Source organism: Lutra lutra, chromosome 11, assembly GCF_902655055.1.
Source record: "Lutra lutra chromosome 11, mLutLut1.2, whole genome shotgun sequence".
In the NCBI taxonomy this organism is placed as follows: Eukaryota; Metazoa; Chordata; class Mammalia; order Carnivora; family Mustelidae; genus Lutra; species Lutra lutra.
This window is the reverse complement of record NC_062288.1, coordinates 98,873,679-98,895,505: the sequence shown is the minus strand read 5'-3', so window position 1 is coordinate 98,895,505 and position 21,827 is coordinate 98,873,679. Positions and strand designations below refer to the sequence as shown.

At 37.8% G+C, this 21,827-nt stretch overlaps 1 protein-coding gene across 1 annotated transcript; it reads left to right on the top strand.

Moving 5' to 3' along the window:
- The first annotated feature begins 1,467 nt into the window (after positions 1–1,467).
- Positions 1,468–2,081, top strand: LOC125081416 (ADP-ribosylation factor-like protein 2-binding protein). The gene has a single exon (XM_047696058.1). The coding sequence runs from the start codon at positions 1,494–1,496 to the stop codon at positions 1,983–1,985; it is 492 nt and encodes a 163-aa protein (XP_047552014.1). The 5' UTR covers positions 1,468–1,493; the 3' UTR covers positions 1,986–2,081.
- Positions 2,082–21,827: the final 19,746 nt, after the last annotated feature.

Below are 21,827 nucleotides of genomic sequence, written 5' to 3'. Positions count from 1 at the left end.
TTAGGAAAATAATGGGCATTTCACCATCCTAAGTTCTAACCAATGGAAAAAGAGCCAAATTATTTATGCGGCCTTCCATGGGAATCATAAGCATAAGTATGCTCTATTTATGTCTTAATTATTATTATTACACAGTAAGAGAAAGGAGGGTGACACAGACAATACAAATGAAAAATAGCATTAACCTCAGAAAAGCTAAAATGCCTATACCCTTTGTCCACCACATGTCTCCATGACTGGATGCCTCATGTCCTGCTTTCATTTTTTAACATGTTTTCAGGAGTTACTCTCATGTGTGCTAGGGAATACAGATTTCATAATGAGTCCATTTACTCTCGAAAGAAATTTATAAGTGCTGGGCAGCATAGACATTTTAACAATGTTTATTCTTCCAACCCATGAGCATGGAAGGTTTTTTTCCATCTTTTTGTGACTTCTTCAATTTACTTCATGAGTGTTCTGTAGTTCCTTGAATATAGATCCTTTACCTCTTTGGTTAGGTTTATTCTAAGGTAGCTTATGGTTTTGGTGCTATTGTAAATGGAATCAATTCTCTAATTTCCCTTTCTACTATTTCATTGTTAGTATGTAAGACAGCAACTGATTTCTGGGCATTGATTTTGTAACCTGCCATATTACCAAATTGCTGTATGAGTTCTAGTAATTTGGGGGTGGAGTCTTTTGGGTCTGAATAAAGTAAGTCAAGCAGAGAAAGTCAATTATTATATGGTTTCACTTACTTATGAAGCATAAAGAATAACATGGAGGATCTCAGGAGAAGGAAAGGAAAAGTGAAGGCAGGGAATCAGAGGGGGAGATGAAGCATGAAAGACTGTGGACTATGAGAAACAAACTGAGGGTTTTAGAGGGGAGGGAGATGGGGAGATGGATGAGCCTGGTGGTGGGTATTAAGGAGGGTAAGTATTGCATGGAGCACTGGCTGTGGTACATAAACAATGAATCTTGGAACCCTGCATCAAAAACTAATGATGTACCCAGGGGTGCCTGGGTAGCTCAGTGGGTTAAGCCTCTGTCTTTGGCTCAGGGTCCTGGGATGGAGCTCCACATTGGGTTCTCTGTTCAGCAGGGAGCCTGCTTCCCCCTCTCTCTGCCTGCTTCTCTGCCTATTTCTGATCTCTCTCTGCCAAGTAAATAAATAAAATCTTAAAAAAAAAAAACAAAACTAATGATGTGTTTTATGGTGACTAATATAACACAATAACATTTTTTGAAAAAAAATTTTAAGAAAGAAATTTACAGAGTGGCCACGAAGCACTCTGAGAGACCTGGCTGGTTGTGAGGGCCCCCCAGGCGCGTGGCCGCTCCAGGGGAGCCTGAGGCCCGGGCCTCGCCGTAGGGCCTACCCTGGCTCCTAGATGCCTCCTAGATGCGGGTTGCGGCTCTACGGAGCAGAGCCGAGGTTGGGCCGGGACCCCGGATGGGACAGGAGGCCCGCCAGCCCGCTCGCTCTGCGGGTGGATGCGGTGGCGGCGATGGACGCCCTAGAGGAAGAGAGCTTCGCGCTGTCCTTCTCTTCCGCCTCTGATGCAGAATTTGATGCTGTAGTTGGATATTTAGAGGACATTAACATGGATGATGAGTTCCAGCTATTACAGAGAAATTTCATGGACAAGTACTATCAGGAGTTTGAAGACACAGAAGAGAATAAACTCACCTACACACCTATTTTTAATGAATACATTTCTCTGGTAGAAAAGTATATTGAAGAACAGCTGCTGGAGCGGATTCCTGGATTTAACATGGCGGCTTTCACCACGACTTTACAGCACCATAAAGATGAAGTGGCTGGTGACATATTTGACAGGCTGCTCACGTTTACAGATTTTTTGGCTTTTAAAGAAATGTTTCTGGACTACAGAGCAGAAAAAGAAGGCCGGGGACTGGATTTAAGCAGTGGTTTAGTGGTGACTTCATTGTGCAAATCCTCTTCTGTGCCAGCTTCCCAGAATGACCTGCGACCCTAGGTCCCACCACCAACCAATGGGATCTTCCTGGATGTTGCCAGCCCAGTAGACTGGAAGAGGCTCTGGCTAATGTGACAGAATACATGTTAGAAAGACTGACTGCTCTGCAACTCCTTATTAATGTTAAGTATTGATGGGTCAAGACAATGTCTGACCCTCCTGAGACCCTGAAGCACCTTCTTGTGTTCAGTAATCCTAGCACTCCTCCCCAAGCAGACCACTCTCAGGCCTCTGCATTAGGCTCCGGCTCCGGAGCTTGGCATTGCCCTGAGGCCACTTCCCTGGCATATGTGTTAATAGGTCACCTCCAGGCCTCTTTGGCTCAACAGGCTCTGCATGTCCTCCAGGCTTTTTGTGTTGCTCACAGCCCTCTGTATTCATCACTCTCAGACATGCAGCCTCAGTAGGCTTTTTGCCTGTGGGAGAACATATCTCAAGGCTCTTAGTCAAGCCAGCTGCCTGCCCAGCTGAGCTCTCTGCAGCTCTTCCCATTCTGGCTAGTTTGGGCTGTAGGAATCAACTGAGAGGTGTCCCTTTCCTGAAGCTACAAGTGGAAATCGTTTCCTTGTCTTAAACTTGGCAGTTCTTGTATCACTGTCTTCTGTGGTCCTGATGTGGTCTGTTTCTAGAATTCTCTTAAGCATTTTTAGAAAAATATTTTTATAGAAAAATACTCAGGCTAACCTAGTGGATATAATATTGGAGCTTCCAGATTACCCACTTAAAGATCAAAGTATTATATGCTGTGTGCTTTTTAGCTGTTAGTGCTATGAAAGCAAAAATGCTTTCTGCGGTGGCCTTCCTGGTCTACTGGGCACCAACGAGCATGTGCTTAATGCTGTGGAAGTAGGCTCCAAGGTCTCCCCTTCTAATAGCATGTTAAGTGTTTGTACAGGTTTGCTAAAACTCTTTCTATATAAATAAGTTTATTAGGTTTTCTGTTGGGGTAGGGTCTCTAGTTCCTTCCTCCTGACAAAATCTCCCTACCAAGATGGTGTTCCACTGAGCGAGCTCAGTGCACGTAGGAGAGAGCTGACAACTTTACTGGTCACACGTATGCTTTGATTTAGCACAATGTTTCATAGAAAGTACTGACCAGGAAACACAGGTGTCACATCTCTAGAAAGAAAGAACGTAGTATTTCAATTCCCAGTGTGTACTTTCTGTGTTTTTTGTAAGTAAGACTCTATACTGATCTCAGTCACCCATTCTGGTTTTCAAGTATGAGCTATATAGACTGTGTTTTCCTGTACTGATGTGTGAGGCTTATTAAATACTTTTGTACATGAGTAAACTTGGAGGTACGTTGCAAGGAAAAAAAAAAGAAATTTACAAGTGAATGAGAAAACAGCAGAGTTGGGGTAAGAAGCTAGGAAAAGGATGTGGTTTTAGGAGAAATCAAGATCAATCCAATTCCACAGGGAGCTATGGAGCATGGGTGGCACCATTGATATACTGAACGACTTACAGGGGCTAAACTGTTACAATCTCAGGGTGTGAGTGCTTGACCTTTCAAGGATCATTAGACAAGACATCTCCTAAAACCCAAGACTACCCTCCAGAGATGGGTGCAGCAGACACCTCAGCAACTGAGGGAGGGTGCCTCCAGCCACTTGAGGGGACCTCGGTGGGGCATCAGCAGCTTCTAACACAACGTTTAACCTATATTCCTCTATCCCTAACTGACTTGTCACAGGTGCATTAAGGTAAGTCAGAGGCCCCACTCTCCTGAAGTTTGACCTTACTGAGAAGACAGGATATATATACATATGTAAAAACTAAGCAATGAAAATAGGTTCCTATTTTAGCAAATCCTATTATACTGAATCTGACAATGTTTAATAGATTACAGCAAAATCTTTTATCTTTGAGTTTATCTCCAATGGGTTTATACATTACACATAAAGAATGGAAATTTTTAACACAAGTTTTCCTCACAATAAAATGAAGAACATTCATACTGAAGCTACAGAAAAAAATAGCCTAAATGAGTTTGGCAATTTTTGAAGTTTGGAAAGTATCTTATAAAGCCTTACACATGAATATTAGACTTAATAAAAAATATCTTAGTAAAATAAGAAAAAGACTGAATGGTGTAGAAGAATGTTTTACTACAACTACAAATTGCATGTGTTTCCCAGTATTTATTTTCCTTACTTTTCAAAAAAAAAAAAAATCTCATTATCTCAAGTCCTATGATTAAATTTTCCTATACAAGGGTAAACATGAAAACAGTCCTCCCATGGGGTGCCTGGGTGTCTCAGTCCCTTAAGCATCAGCCTTCACCTCAGGTCATGATCCCAAGGTCCTGGGATCAAGCCCTATATCAAGCTCCCTGCTCAGCAGGGAGTCTGCTTCTCCCTCTCTCTCTCTTTCTCAAATAAATAAGACCTTAAAAAAAAAAAGAAAGAAAAAGAAAACAGTCATCCTTTCTTCTTCTTCTCTCCCTGGTTTTGGGTCTCTTCTGATTTGGTTAGTGTACATTTTTCTGGCATCTTTGCTGTACTTTTAGTATTTTATTCTCTCATTCATATACTCTTATCTGGATAAAATGACAAGGTGGAAAAACTCACCACAAAAAAAAAAAAAAAAAAAGAACAAGAGGCAGTACCAATGGCTAGGGACCTAATCAATATGGACATTGGTAATATGTCAGAACTAGAGTATAGAATGTCAATTCTCAAGGTGGTAGTTGGGCTCGAAAAAGGCATGCAATATATTAGAGAAACCATTTCTGGAGAAATAAAATCCCTTTCTGGAGAAATAAAAGAACTAAAATCTAAACAAGTTGAAATAAAAAAAGAGGTGCAATCAAGGGTTGTCTCAGTGGCTCAGTGGGTTAAAGCCTCTGCCTTCAGCTCAGTTCATGATATCAGGGTCCTGGGATCTAGCCTCACATTGGGTTCTCTGCTTAGCAGGGAGCCTGCTTCCCCCTCTCTCTCTCTGCCTGTCTCTCTTCCTACTTGTGATCTCTGTCTGTCAAATAAATAAATAAAATCTTAAAAAGAAAGAGGTGTAATCAAAAATGGAGGGTCCTACTGCTAGGACAAATGAGGCAGAATAGAGAATTACTGATATAGGAGATCAAATGACAGAGAATAAAGAAGCTGAGCATAAGAGAGACAAACAACTACTGGACCATGAGGGGAGAATTTGAGAGATAAGTGATATCATAAGATGAAACAATATTAGAATAATTGGGACTCAAGAAGAAGAAGAAGAAGAGAGAGGGGCAGAAGATATATTGGAGCGAATTATAGTAGAGAATTTCCCTAATGTGGCAATGAGAACAAGCATCAAATTCCAGGAGGCAGAGAGAATCCCCCCTCAAAATCAATAAAAATAGGACCACACCCTATCCTGTAAGAGTAAAACTTACAGGTCTTAGTGACAAAGAGAAAATCCTGAAAGCAGCTTGGGACAAGAAATCTGTAACATACAATGGTAGAAATGTTAGATTGGCAGAGACTTATCCACAGAGACTTGGCGGGCCAGAAAGAACTGGCATGATATATTCAGAGCACTAAATGAGAAAAATATGCAGCCAATAATACTATATCCAGCTAGATTATCACTGAAAATAGGAAAGATAAAAAGCTTCCAGACAAACAAAAATTAAAAGAATTTTTAATCACCAAACCAGCCCTATAAGAAATATTGAAAGGGGTCCTCTAGGCAAAGAGAGAGACTAAAAGTAGTAGATCAGAAAGGAACAGAGACAATCTATAGTAACCGTCACCATACAGGCAATATGATGGCACTAAATTCATATCTTTCAATAGATACCCTGAATGTAAAGGGGCTAAATGCCCCAATCAAAAGACACAGGGTCTCAGAATGGATAAAAAAACAAAACCCATCAAAATGCTGTCTACAAGAAAATCACTTTAAACCCAAAGACCACCAGATTTAAAGTGAGGGGGGTGGAAAACAATTTACCATGCTAATGGACATCAAAAGAAAGCTGGGGTGGCAATCCTTATATCAGATCAATTAGATTTTAAGCCAAAGACTATAATAAGAGATGAGGAAGGACAGTATATCATACTTAAAGGGTCTGTCAAACAAGAAGATCTAACAATTTTTTTTTTAAAAATTTTATTTATTTTTTTGACAGAGAGAAATCACAAGTAGGCAGAGAGGCAGGCAGAGAGAGAGGAGGAAGCAGGCTCCCTGCTGAGCAGAAAGCCCGATGTGGGGCTCGAACCCAGGACCTGGGATCATGACCTGAGCCGAAGGCAGCGGCCTAACCCACTGAGCCCCCAGGCGCCCCGAAGATCTAACAATTTTAAGAATCTATGCCCCTAACATGGGAGCAGCCAATTATATAAACCATTTAATAACAAAATAAAAGAAACACATCAACAATAATATAATAATACTAATGAGGGACATTAACATCCCCCTCACTGAAAAGGACAGATCATTCAAGCAAAAGATCAACAAGGTAATAAAGGCCTTAAATGACACACTGGACCAGATGGACATCACAGATATATTCAGAACATTCCATCCCAAAGCAACAGAATACACATTCTTCTCTAGTGCACATGGAACATTCTCCAGAGCAGATCACATCCTGGGTCACAAATCAGGCCTCAACTGGTACCAAAAGACTGGGATCATTCCCTGCCTACTTTCAAACCACAATGCTCTGAAGCTAGAATTCAATCACAAGAGGAAAGTTGGGAAGAACTCTAACACATGGAGGCTAAAGTGTATCCTACTAAAGAATGAATGGGTCAACCAGGAAATTAAAGAAGAATTGAAAAAATTCATGGAGGGGCTCCTGGGTGGCTCAGTGGGTTAAGCCCTCATGATCTCAGGTTCCTGGGATTGAGCCCTGCATCGGGCTCTCTGTTTGGTGGAAAGCCTGCTTCCCCCTCTCTCTCTGTCTGCCTCTCTGCCTACTTGTGATCTCTGTCTGTCAAATAAATAAATAAAATCTTAAAAAAAAAAAAAAGAAAAGAATTGAAAAAATTCATGGAGGGGCACCTGGGTGGCTCAGTGGGTTAAGCCCTCATGATCTCAGGGTCCTGGGATCGAGCCCCGCATCGGGCTCTCTGCTTGGTGGAGAGCCTGCTTCCCCCCCCTCTCTGTCTGCCTCTCTGCCTACTTGTGATCTCTGTCTGTCAAATAAATAAATAAAATCTTTAAAAAAAAAAAGAAAAAATTCATGGAAACAAATGATAATGAAAACACAACTGTTAAAAATCTGTGGGACACAGCAAAGGCAGTCCTGAAAGGAAAGTATATAGCGATACAAGCCTTTCTCAAGAAGCAAGAAAGGTCTCAAGTATACAACCTAACCCTACACCTAAAGGAGCTGGAGAAAGAACAAGAAAGAAACCCTAAACCCAGCAGGAGAAGAGAAATCATAAAGATCAGAGCAGAAATCAATGAAATCGAAACCAAAAGAACAGTAAAACCAATAAACAAAACTAGGAGCTAGCTCTTGGAAAGAATTAATAAGATTGATAAACCCCTGGCTAGACTTATCAAAAAGAAAAGAAAAAGGACCCAAATTCATAAAATCATGAATGAAAGAGGAGGGATCATAACCAAAACCCAAGAAATACAAACAATTATAAGAACATATTATGAGCAACTATATGCCAGCAAATTTGACAATCTGTAAAATAAATAAATAAATAAATAAATAAATAAATAAATAAATAAAAATGATGCATTCCTAGAGACATACACTACCACAGCTGAACCACGAAGAAATAGAAAACCTGAACAGACACATAACCAGTAAGGAGACTGAGCAGTCATCAAAAATCTCCCAACAAACAAGAGCCTGGAGTTGGACAGCTTCCCAAGGGAATTCTACCAAAAATTTTTTTTTAAAGATTTTATTTATTTATTTGACAGAGAGAAATCACAAGTAAGCAGAGAGGCAGGCAGAGAGAGAGGAGGAAGCAGGCTCCCTGCTGAGCAGAGAGCCCGATGCGGGGCTCGAACCCAGGACCTGGGATCATGACCTGAGCCGAAGGCAGCGGCTTAACCCACTGAGCCACCCAGGCACCCCAATTCTACCAAAATTTAAAGAAGCATTAATACCTATTCTCCTGAAACTGTTCCAAAAAATAGAAATGGAAGGAAAACTTCCAAACTCATTTTATGAGGCCAGCATTACCCTGATCCCAAAACCAGACAAAGACACCATCAAAAAGGAGAATTAGAGACCAATATCCTTGATGAACACAGATGCGAAAATTCTCACCAAAATACTAGCCAATAGGATCCAACAGTACATTAAAAGGATTATTCACCATCACCAAGTGGCATTTATTCCTGGGCTGCAAGCTTGGTTCAACATCTGTAAATCCATGTGATACAACACATTAATAAAAGAAAGAACAAGAACCATATGATACTCTCAATAGATGTTGAAAAAGCATTTAGCAAAGTATAGCATCCTTTCTTGATCAAAACTCTTCAAAGTGTAAGGACAGAGGGTACATACCTCAATATCATCAAAGCCATCTATGAAAAACCCACAGTGAATATCATTCTCAATGGGGAAAAACTGAGAGCGTCTACCCTAGGGTCAGCAACATGGGCAAGGATGTCCACTATCACCACTGCTATTCAACATAGTACTATAAGTCCTAGCCTCAGCAATCAGACAACAAAAAGAAATTAAAGGCATCTAAATTGACAAAGAAGAAGTCAAACTCTCACCTTTGCAGATTGTATGATACTTTATGTGGAAAACCCAAAAGACTCCACTCCAAAACTGCTAGAACTTGTACAGGAATTCAGTAAAGTGTCAGGATATAAAATCAATGCACAGAAATCAGTTGCATTTCTCTACACCAACAACAAAACAGAAGAAAGAGAAATTAAGGAGTCAATCCCATTTACAATTGCACCCAAAACCATAAGATACCTAGGTATAAACCTAACCAAAGAGGCAAAGAATCTGTGCGCAGAAAACTATAAAGTCCTCATGAAAGAAACTGAGGAAGACACAAAGAAATGGAAAAGCATTCCATGCTCATGGATTGGAAGAAAAAATATTGTGAAATGTCTACCAACTAAAGCAATCCACACATTTAATGCAATCCTTATCAAAATACCAACCATTTTTTTCAAAGAAATGGAAAAAATAATCCTAAAATTTATATGGAACCAGAAGAGACACCAAACAGCCAGAGGAATGTTGAAAAAGAAAGCCAAAGTTGGTGGCATCACAATTGCAGACTTCAAGCTCTATTACAAAGCTGTCATCATCAAGACAGCATGGTACTGGCACAAAAATAGACACATAAATCAATGGAACAGAACAGAGAGCCCAGAAATAGACCCTCAACTCTATGGTCAACTAATCTTGGACAAAGCAGGAAAGAATGTCCAATCGAAAAAAGACAGTCTCTTCAACAAATGGTACTGGGAAAATTAGACAGCCACAGGTAGAAGAATGAAACTGGACCATTTCCTTATACCACACACAAAAATAGACTCAAAACGGATGAAAGACCTCAATGTGAGAAAGAAATCCATTAAAATCCTTGAGGAGAACATAGGCAGCAACCTCTTCAACCTCCATCACAGCAACTTCTTCCTAGAAACATTGCCAAAGGCCAGAGAAGTGAGGACAAAAATGAATTACTGGGACTTCATCAAGATCAAAAGCTTTATATAGTAAAGGAAACAGTCAACAAAATCAAAAGACAACTGACAGAATGGGAGAAGATATTCACAAATGACCTATCAGATAAAGGGCTAGTATCCAAAATCTATAAAGAATTTTATATCTATATCTATATCTATCTATATCTATCTATATCTATATCTATATTTATATCTATAAAGAATTATCAAACTCAGCACCCAAAGAACAAATAATCTAATCAAGAAATGGGCAGAGGAGGGGCGCCTGGGTGGCTCAGTGGGTTAAGCCTCTGCCTTCGGCTCAGGTCATGATCCCAGGGTCCTGGGATCAACCCCTGCATCGGGCTCTCTGTTCGGCAGGGATCCTGCTTCCCCCTCTCTCTCTGCCTGCCTCTCTGCCTACTTGTGATCTCTGTCTGTCAAATAAATGAATAAATCTTTAACCAAAAAAAAAAAAAAATGGGCAGAGGACATGAACAGACATTTCTGCAAAGAAGACATCCAGATGGCCAATAGATACATGAAAAAGTGCTCCACATCTCTTGGCATCAGGGAAATACAAATCAAAACCACAATGAAATACCACCTCACACCAGTCAGAATGGCTAAAATTAACAAGTCAGGAAATGACAGATGCTGGCAAGGATGCGAAGAAACAGGAACCCTACTACACCGTTGGTGGGAATGCAAGCTGGTGCAGCCACTCTGGAAAACAGCATGGAGGTTCCTCAAAAAGTTGAAAATAGAGCTACCCTGTGACCCAGCAATCACACAACTGGGTATTTACCCTAAAGATACAAATGTAGTGATCTGAAGGGGCACATGTTCCCGAATGTTTATAGCAGCAATGTCTACAATAGCCAAACTATGGAAAGAACCTAGATGTCCATCAACAGATGAATGGATAAAGGATATGTGGTATATATATAGATAGATAGATAGATAGATAGATAGATAGATAGATATCTCACACACACACACACATACACAATGGAATACTATGCAGCCATCAGAAGAAATGAAATCTTGCCATTTGCTATGATGTGGATGGGTATTATGCTGAGTGAAATAAGTCAATCAGAGAAAGACAACTATCATATGATCTCCCTGATATGAGGAATTTGAGAGGCAGGGCAGGGGGTTTGGGTGGTCAGGAAGGAAAAGATGAAACAAGATGGGATTGGGAGGGAGACAAACCATAAGAGACTCTTAATCTCACAAAACAAACTGAGGGTTGCTGGGGGAAGGGGGGAAGGAAGAGGGTGGTTGGGTTATGGACATTGGGGAGGGTATGTGATATGGTGAGGGCTGTGAAATGTGTAAGCCTGAAATTCACAGACCTATACCTCTGGGGCAAATAATACATTATATGTTAATAAAAATAATAAAATATATGACATAAAATAAAAGCAATTTAAGAATTTTACAGTTCATACTTACGGTCATACGGGTCATTTTTTTCTTGGCACTCATCATTTCAAATGTCAAAAAAAAAAAAAAAAAAAAAGGCCTGGAAAACCAGATTAAAATTCAAGAATACAAAGTCATGAACAAACAATTACCAGCACTAAGAGCTAAGAGTGCATGCTTCTGAATTATCCCTTTCTTATTACCAAAGTAAATGTCTATGGAACTGAAGTAACTTTTTTTTCCCCTAAAATATTTGTTTTATTTATTTGACAGAGAGAGGGAAAGCACAAGCAAAAGGAGCTATGGGCAGAGGGAGAGGGAGAAGCCTGCCCCCGGCCGACCAGGGAGCCTGATGCAGGGGTTGATACTAGGACCACATGATCATGATCCGAGCCAAAGTCAGTGCAATCACTCAACCAACTGAGCCTCCAAGGCGCCCCTGAAATAATCTTTTAAAGAAAAGCTGATAACCTTACTCAGAAAAAATCACGCTAAGACATGTAAAATAAGGCGACATGTAAAATAAGCCATCATGGTCAAATTCTTAGCAAGATTTTATAAATTGTATATGTAAATTATTTACTCCTTTAAAGTAGCTTCATTAGTAAACTATACATTCATTCCAATAACACCAGTATTTTTTACTTTAGAAAGGGGTGAGACAGCTACCACTTTCTTAGGACCCTTAGTGTCTTCTAATGTTAGTAAATCCTTACCTGCATTGGTGGCCTTTATATTTAGAAACAGCAAAAAATACAGTGAGATACAAGTTTGTTGAATAATATGAAAAATCACACTATCAGTAAATGCACACAGAAGCACTTATTGAAATGATATAAGTACTGTTTTCCAGATATATGAATATACTAGATGTTCATAGTCATTATAATAATGTATATGACTTGATATGTTTTTGAAGGATTTTGAAAAATTATTTCTTAGACTTCTTCCCACAGCTTAAGAATCCCTCTGACAAACCCAGATAAATCAGCTGCCACGAAACAAGAAGGTCAGGAAAATATTTCCTCCCATAACAACATTATCAGTATTAAAATTACCTCATTGCCTCCAAAAGTGAGCTGTGAACTATGGCCTTGATGGTAGAGTTTCCTCTTACTACAGTTGGTCATCGGCCAGCCTCTCTCAATCTCCATCCTTAAAAATATGAATCATGGGTTCATAGGTTGCATTAACTCTATTCTAAGAAAAACAAGTTAACCTTTGTGGTCAGAGGTGGCCTTGCTCAGTTAGTGGACGGTATATTTCTAAGTAATGAAGATAAAATGTCAAGATATCAATAGACTTTGTAACTATTATGGATGGGTAACTCTCTTATTAGACATGGCTGGAAACTATTTGTCTTCAGTAATATAGAAGGATTATAGTGTACCAGTAAATGATGTTGTTGGGAATTACTCAAATAGATATTTCCCTTAGAAGTTCAATGAATGATGTTGGAGAAAACCATGTGATGTGCACAAATGTTAACCCTATTTTAAAAGTAACCCTTGTAGAGCTAAAACGTTCTTAAATGGCATTGTTGAGATAAAGCCTTATGTCCCAAGAGTAAACCTGCAAAATTCAAACAAGAATTTAGGCTTCTGGTGTATATATTAATGGCTAATATGATAGCAGGCTGGTATTTATTTCTGTGTTTCCTATATGTTTTCAAGCACATCTGAATGTGTGTATGAGAGAGACTGCTCCAATATTTCACTATTATTAGGCCTTCAGAAATTAGTGAGGCAAAAACATACATCATTATAAACAAGCTATCTCTTTTTTCCAACATTCTTTGCTTCTAAACATACTCCACTTACGTTTAAGTGAGGGGTACTAAAAGGTTGAATCCTAGTAGAAGTTTCCTTTATGCATTTATTTTGTTACAGAAAAGGAAATACAAAAAAATGCTTTGTAACCATTCAATTTACTGGGCATACACTAGCTATAAATGAAAAGTAACTTTTTGACAGTCTCTAAATTATTTGATTTCTTTACGATTGTCACACAATCTGAGTTATTAAGAAAACTCATGCATTCTTTCAATCATCCAAATTCAATTAACCATAAAGCATCCTTGCAAAATATGGAAGTAAAATATGATTCCTAGTATATAAAAATAGTTTACAACCAAATGCCCTACCGCTATCAACACCAAGCATAGGATGTAAGTTTGTCAATAAACAGTAGTTTAAATGTAATGACACACCCCTTCAAAACAAGTCCTTCTTCAAAAGGAAAGTAAATTCTATTGTGTTACATTTTTCCATTTAGATTATAACCTCAAAAATAAGACTTTGTCATTAGATCCTTTACCTCATTTTTTATGTATACCAATAAGGATTTCAGAATCTAGGCAGAGAATTCAGATGGAGAGGATAATGTATAAGAAAAGATTGTCTTTTGAGGCACCTGGGTGGCTAGGTCGGTTAACCATCTGACTTTGCCTCAGGTCATAATCTCAGGGTCCTGGGATCAAGCTCCATCTAGGGCTCCCTGCTCAGTGGGGAGCCTACTTGTCCCTCTCCTTCTGCTCCTCCTGCGTGCTCATACTCTCCCTATCTGTTCCCTCCTTGTACTCTCTCAAATAAATAAATAAATAAATAAAATAAGAAAGACAAGGCAAGACAAGACAAGAAAAAGAAAAGATTTGTAGTTATGAGCTTAGATACTAACTCTTCCAACTTTTAGCAGTGTTGCCTCTGGCAAATTAGGTAACTTCCCTGAGTTTCAGTTCTCTAACTTTAAAAATAAAGATGATAATATAAACTGAATAGTCTAATAATATATAAAATAATATAAATAAATTCTGAGATATTAAAAATTTCTACTAGAAGTATTCTGGATTATTATACTTAATCTGTGCATCTTCCCCTAATATCTATGTAAAGCTACTTTTTACACATAATAATAATGACTGCTGTCAATTCTAACTCTTAACATTATTTTTTGTTTATCCAAGGGCTGTCATTATATTCAGCCTTGGGGGTAAAGTATTTCTCTTCATTAACCTTAGGATCGCCAAGCCCCTACCTATCTCAAACAAATAAACTTAGATATTTTTGTGAAAAATGTACCAAAAAAAGAAACACTATCCTAGAAAATAAGGTGAAGAAATATTAACATGCAGCACTAAGGCCATGTGGGAAACAGAAAAAAAAAAAAAAAGCCTCAGTTTTGAAAAGTAGGTAGGTATTTAAATAGGTGATTAGGATTAATAAGTCAGTAAGTACTGGGAGAAAGAGAAAGATAAAATGACTTAACCGTGCACATGCAGCATATCCAAAATTACATTAATTCCAAACTCTTAGCCCCATAGGAAACCCCAAAATTACATTAATTCTGAACTCTTAGCCCCATACGAAATTATTCAATAATTCTTATTGAATTATGTTTGATTTTATTTTACTCTTAAATTATTCTTATGGAGGGACACCTGGGTGGCTCAGTGGGTTAAGCCTCTGCCTTCAGCTCAGATCATGATATCAGGGTCCTGGGATTGAATCCTCCATCGAGCTGTCTGCTCAGCGGGGAGCCTGCTTCCCCCTCTCTCTCTCTGCCTGCCTGTGATCTCTGTCTGTCAAATAAATAAATAAAATCTTTTAAAAAATTATCCTTATGGACATCAAAGTTTTCAGGGCTTACAGGTTTTATCTCTTATTTACTATCATATCTGTAGGACATAAGATAGTGTCCACTAAAAGCAGAGATTACTAGATAGACGTTGACTGCATACATGGTTAGATGATTAGCCAACTGGATGAGTACATACTTATTAGGTCATATTTTGGACATATTTGTGGTTCTAACTTTTTTATCATCATCTACCTCTGATTTTTGTTATATATGTTTAAAATAACAAATATTAGTATTATCATAAATTGATACCATCATAAATATAAGTAGGGAGTCTTAGTGTGTCTGTAGAAGTATCCATTCTTGTGCTCCCATTGTGACCCGTGGTGGTATCTGTTATTCATTCAATCAACTTTGCTTTTCTACCTAGGACCTGAAGTTTCAAGACATAAAGAACCCAAGTTTCCTCTGTTTTTAGAGGAAAAAGAGCAAAAGGACATAAGAATATGAATATATCTGTACATTATGATGTAAAAAGAGTGACTTTTTTCTTGTGGTTAAATAAACAAGTATACAACATAGATGTTAATTAGAGTGTTAAATTTGTACAATCTATACCTCTGTTAAAATTTTTTATTAAATATAATGGAATAGATAGATAGGTTTCCTCTCTATTTGGAACAAATATTTATTGCTAAAATTGTTATTTCCAAATAAGTCTTCTTTAAATTTTTAATAATTAACTTATCAAATTACCTTAGATTTATCATGCAACTTGTAAAAGCAGCAATGAAAAATTTTTATCATTTATCTGTCTAAGTTTTTATTAATTATGAGCAAAGGATGTAAATATTTCATTTCCTAGGAAATTATACAAAATGTAAAATATATTTTGATATCCCCAGGGAATTCAACTCAATGGGTATTCAACTCAAAAGTTATGAACCTGTTTCTGTTGAGTGAGCATGTTAACGACTTTCACACCATCTAGACAAGAACCTTAAATATCATCTCGTGTTTCAGTTCAAACAGAGATTTGTGAAGTCCTAATTTGTGGAACCATGCCTTAATCACTGTCTCCACCTCAACCAAAATAGTTTTACCTTTATCTCTCTTGATATTGGGATTTATGAGAAATATACCTTTGGTTTTCATCCACAGTTCCTGGCCCATAGCTCTCAGAACCCTTGATAAGAGCAATGGGAACATCTTTTGTTTTAATATTTGGTCTCTTGAACCCAGTCTTAAAATCACTCCAGAGTCCTAAAGGTGAAATGGCTATATTGTTATTCTTAACAAGCCTCTCTCTTCCACAACTGGTTTTTATGTTAATGAGGTGACTTTTGAAGAGCAACCAATTGTGGGGGCTGGTTGTCAGGGGAACCAACCTTGAATAGATAAATGGTTGGTTGGCAATTTCAGTCCCACCTCCTGATTTCTAGGGAGGAGAGAGAGGCTTGAGGTTGAATCAATTACCAGTGGCTAATGATTTAATCAATCCCATCTATTAAATGAAGCATCCATAAAAACACAGAAAAGACAGGGTTCAGAGAGCTTCCAGGTTAGAAAACAAGATTCCTTCCATGTGCCAGGCCCCAAACTCCACAAGGACAAAAGCTCCTTTGCTTGAGACCTTGCCGTATGTATCAGTTCATCTGGCTATTGATTCACATCCTTTAATATCCTTTGTAATAAATCAGTAACCTAATGAATAAACTTGGGTCCCAACGTTCTGTGAGCGACTCTAGAAAACTAATCAAACCCGAAGAGGATGTTGTGGAAATCTGATATACAGCCAGTCAGTCAGAAGCACAGGTAACAGCCTGAACTTGCAATTGTCCTTTAAAGTGGAGGGCATAATCTTCTCCAGTCCTATCCATGGTGCTACAAAGGAGGAGATTATGCTGAGTGAGTTAAGTCAAGCAGTCTCTTAAGCAGAGAGAGTCAATTATCAAATGGTTTCACTTACTTACGGAACATAAGGAATAACACAGAGGACATTGGGAGATGGAGAGGAGAAGTGAGTTGGGGGAAATCAGAGGGTGAGACAAACCATGAGAGACTGTGGACTCTGAGAAACAAACTGAGGGTTTTGGAAGGGAGGGGAGTGGGAGTTGGGTGAACCTGGTGGTGGGTATTGTGGAGGGCAGTATTTCATGGAGCACTGGGTGTGGTGCATAAACAATAAATCTTGGAACACTGGAAAAAGAATTAAATTAAAGAAAAAATAAAGTGGAGGACTGTCTTGTGGGACTGAGATCTCAGCCTGTGGGATCTGATGCTATTTCCGAGCAGACAATGGCAGAATTGAATTGAACTGTGGGAAACCCAACTGGTATTGAAGAATCTCTTGGAGGTATTGGGGGGAAAACCTACATATTACAACTGGATGCAAAATCCTTACCTCTGTGTTATACCGTGGTTCTGTATATATTTCATTTAAATAAAGATGCTTAGGATATTAAAAGTATGAAAACTAGAGTTTTAGGACAAGGCAGGAGCCATGTATTTCATGTTTAATCCTACCCCCAACATTTGACATGGTGCTTGGCATTGCACAGATGCACAATAAATATCTACTGAGTTAACGAAGGAATGAGTATCTCCCCTGATTCGTAAATGACCTCCATAATATTCATACCTTGTAGTTGGCCCGCTTATTTTCACCCATTCCTAGTAGCAGAAAACGTGCAAGATGAATTAATTCTATCTTGCTTGGGCGTTTGGTTTGAAATTTCTTCCTATTGCAAGCCCAGCTCTCTTATATTTTTGATTTTCCTATTGATCCTGATTTTACCTCCACATATCATGGTTGAAACCTTCCCAAATAACAGAATTTTCTAAAAAGAGTGAAGGAAGAATTAATGTCCAGATAGTGTTTCTTGTTCTAGATAAGACAGTTATTGCTAAATTTAGAATTTCTTCCCATTGAGTTCATCTCGCCCTGAGTACATAATGCAGCTAGGACAGGATTATCTCTTTCCCTCATCTGAGGTGCTATGAATCCATTTTTTGACACTTTTAGTACTCACATCATTCTCTTGACTTATTTTAGGTTTAATGTGAAACAAAATAGCAATCATTTATAATACTTTCATTATCCTCTCCTTTGAAAGAGAAAATATGATATAAAAATATAAACATAAAATTTAAATATATATGTTAAAGGAGAAAAATAAAATGGACACACACATGTCAATTGCTCAACTTCAGAAATAAACTTTATCCCTTCCTTTAACTTCCTGCATGCCCTCCCAGATAACCAATTGTTCCTTCTACCCCATTAACTATGATAGTGATAGTTGTGCAATTATTCCCTTTTTTATCATAGTTTTTTCACCTATGCAAATGTGTATATATACACTTATGTATATATATACACAAATATACATGTACATATATACATATGTATATATATCTATGAGCTATATACATAAGTCATAGATATGTATATGCATAAATAGATGACAATTTAATTTTTAACTTACATCAAACTTCAAAAAATAATATTCTCATACCTTATAACATTTATAATTTTTAGTGTGTAGTAGACACTGCGGTATGCCACCCAGCTTCCCCTTCAGGACTGAGGCTTGACTCCCACAGTGGCTGGGAACCTTGGCTGTTAGTGTCTAGGTTGCCCTCACCAGAAATTGCCCCCAGCTAATGGGAACTGTCATACCAAGTTACACCCCTTACTGGAAGGAGCCTGTATTCAGTGACTGGCTGATACACAGGAACAAATCTTTGACCTTCTTGTCTTGGACGGGAACAACTCTGAAGAGATATCTCAGCTACAAATGTCCCCATAGTGTCTGTTCCAACTGCATCTCAGGCCAACATCTACCACTGTACCATATGGCTTTTCTGAAGTCTAATAGATGTTGATCTCACTGATGATCCCCAATGAGCAGACATGCACACACAGTCTGTTTCCTATGGAATATAATCTATAACATTAGTGCCAGTGGTGGACTTAGGAAACACACTCTAAGATCTGGAGTAGGTCACTGCACAGTTGGCAGAGAATGAAAACACCATTACTTGTGGCAATAGAGCACTGGTTACCACTGATGTGTGTTCGTGATGCATTTGTTAAACTTTTATTAGTGGAGAACTAGAATGAAATGCTAGAGGAAGGAAATTCACTGATGTGTGCAATAACTCAGATGTTTGACAAGTACAGGGAAAATAGAAATTATAAGGACTACGTAACGGGATGACTGTTGCTGGGACACATCAGGATACTGGAAGAAAAACATAAGGCTGAAGGTTGTGAATCATCAATATAAAAAACAGTATGAAAGCTAGAAGCAGTTGTGTAAGTCTCCCATTTACTTTTATTCCAGTAATAAATGGGAGTTTCTACTGATTCTCATCTTTGTCTACACTTTGTATTTTCAGATTTTTAAAATTTGGATGTTCTTGTAGAATTTAAATAGTATCTCTTTATAGTAAAACTTGTATTTGGTGGTCACTCCTGAAGTTGAATTTCTTGTTCCATTTTCTTTATCAGTCCATTTTTTGCTTTGGCACATGTTTCTAGTCATTTGGCTTATAAGTTTTAGATTCCTCACCTTTTATTAATGAAACACATTGTTAATATCCTGAGTGTGTGGATTTTACTTTTCTTTTTTTTATAATGATTTTTAGTGCAATTAAGATTTTCAATCTGTTCCATTTTAGTTTGCCCTGCTTGAGTATTTAAAAAATCTTAATTAATCACAAGTTATAGGTTCTTCCATATTATGTTCTAAAAATTTTATGGCTTTGTTTTCATACTAAATTCTCCATATATCTTGAATTGATTTTTGTGTATTGTTAGAGATAGAGAAACTTTTTATTTTCTTCTTTATGACTCACCAGCGCATTTACTGAAAATTTAATCCTAACTCTAGTGATCTGTCTTATATCAGAATTTCGTGTGGGTAGAGATACATATCCAGGTTCTGAATTCTGTCCTATAAATGGCTTTATCTATCTGTGCACCAAATACCTTATTTATTTACTGAAACTTTAAGATACATCTCGATATCTGATAAAGCAAGTCTTTGTCCATCTCTAAAATATAATGCCCATATAAATTGAAAATGACATATATAAGACCAATAAAGACACTATTGTAAAACACTTTTGAAAGACATAAAGACTGAACAAATGAGATGGATAGTATGACTTTGAATTTAAAAACACTGCATCATAAGATATATCTACACTGCCTCCTCATTTCCACCAACACATGCACATAGACAAGCACGCTGGTCTTGTCCTCTTTGTCTGCCTCGTTCCCCCCCACCACTATGTATTCACCTTTGAATATATGTTATCACTTGCTTACTATACTTCCTTCCTTATTTCCCTACTGTCACCAAATGCAAGATCCATAAGCACAGCTGACCTCCATCAATTAGACATGACTTGTACATAATAAGTGCTCAATTAAGAAGTATCGATGGGGGGCGCCTGGGTGGCTCAGTGGGTTAAAGCCTCTGCTTTCAGCTCAGGTCATGATCCCAGGGCCCTGGGATCGAGCCCCATCAGGCTCTCTGCTCAGCAGGGAGGCTGCTTTCCTTCCTCTCTCTCTGCCTGCCTCTCGGCCTACTTGTGATCTCTGCCTGTCAAATAAATTAAAAAAAAAAAAGAAGTATTGATGGACACAAAATAAGGTTGTATAAATGGAAAATATGCCAGTTTTTGGTATAAGTACACTCAACATTAGATAAATAGATGATAGATAGATAGATAATAGATAGATAGAAAGATGACAGATAGATGATGATAGATAGATAGATGATAGATGGAAGGATGATAGAAACATACATACATACATACATACATACATACATACATACATACATACTGGCCCTCTACCCCATTCCCTACTTTAGTTTTTTCTATAGCCCTGGAAACTTTTAATATATTGTGCCATTTACCCATTTTACTTTCCCATTGTTTATATCCCTCCACTAAAATGTAAATTCTTTAAGGACAGTGAAGTTGTTGTTTTTTTTTCTTTTTTGTCCACTGTGGATTCCTAGCACTGGAACATTATCTGGCACATACTAAGCATCAAATAAATATTTGTTGTTTGTAGATTATTCTACACATTTAAAATATATTCAAATAAAAATTAACTTTTTTTAGACCTATATAAGGAGATGTTAAAATTCTTACAAAAATAAGAATATTCAGTACGTTTTTGTAAAAGATTCATGAAGGAGGTCTAAACCTATCAGGAATATAAAGATATAGTTTCAATATTTGAAGTAATATGGCACCAATCCACAAATAGACCAATCAATGGCATGGAAAAAAACAAAACAAAACAAAACAAAAGTAGACTAAAAAATAAACAAATATGGAAATCTGGCATCTCAAATTTGTAAGGAATGGTCACTTGTTCAATAAATAGTATCTTATCACCAAAACCACATCATAAACCAGGATAAACCTTAAATATAGCAAAGATTTAAACACGTAACTTAATCAAATGTACCATAAGGAAACAAGTATTTCTTTAACAATCTTAAAATAGGGAAGACCTTTCTTGCTTTGAGACAAAATCTGGAAACCATAAAATAATGACTGATAAAATCAGCCTCATAAAAATTTAAAACTTCTATCAGAAAAAAAAAAATAGGCAAGGTGAAAATTTGAGGGGCACCTGGGTGGCTCAGTAGTTAAGTGTCTGCCTTCAGCTCAGGTCCTGATCCCATGGTCCTGGGATCGAGTCCCACAGCAGGCTCCCTGCTCGATAGGAATCCTGCTTCTCCCTGTCCCACTTCCCCTGCTTGTGTTCCCTCTCTTGCTGTCTCTCTCTCTGTCAAAAAAATAAGAAAATCTTTTTAAAAAAGAAAAGAAAAGAAAGGTAAAACTTGAATAAATAAATTAATATTAAACTGGGAAAAATATTTATAATTCACATTACAAAAGCATATCTCCTTGAAGTTCCTGGGTGGCTCAGTGGGTTAAGCCTGCCTTCAGCTCAGGTCATGATCTCAGGGTCCTGGACTCAAGCCCCACATCAGGCTGTCTGCTCAGCAGGAAGCCTGCTTTCCCCCTCTCTCTGCCTGCCTCTCTGCCTACTTGTGATCTCTCTGTCAAATAAATAAATAAAATATTTAAAAAAAAAAGCTGATCTCCTCAATACATTAAAAAGCCTTCAGAAATCAATCAGGCTGATAAAACAAATAGAGGCTGATAAAACAATAGAAATATGCATAAAACCCATGA

Coding starts and splice junctions, on each gene's coding strand:
- LOC125081416 (XM_047696058.1), top strand. CDS start 1,494: ATGGACGCCCTAGAGGAAGAGAGCTTCGCGCTGTCCTTCTCTTCCGCC.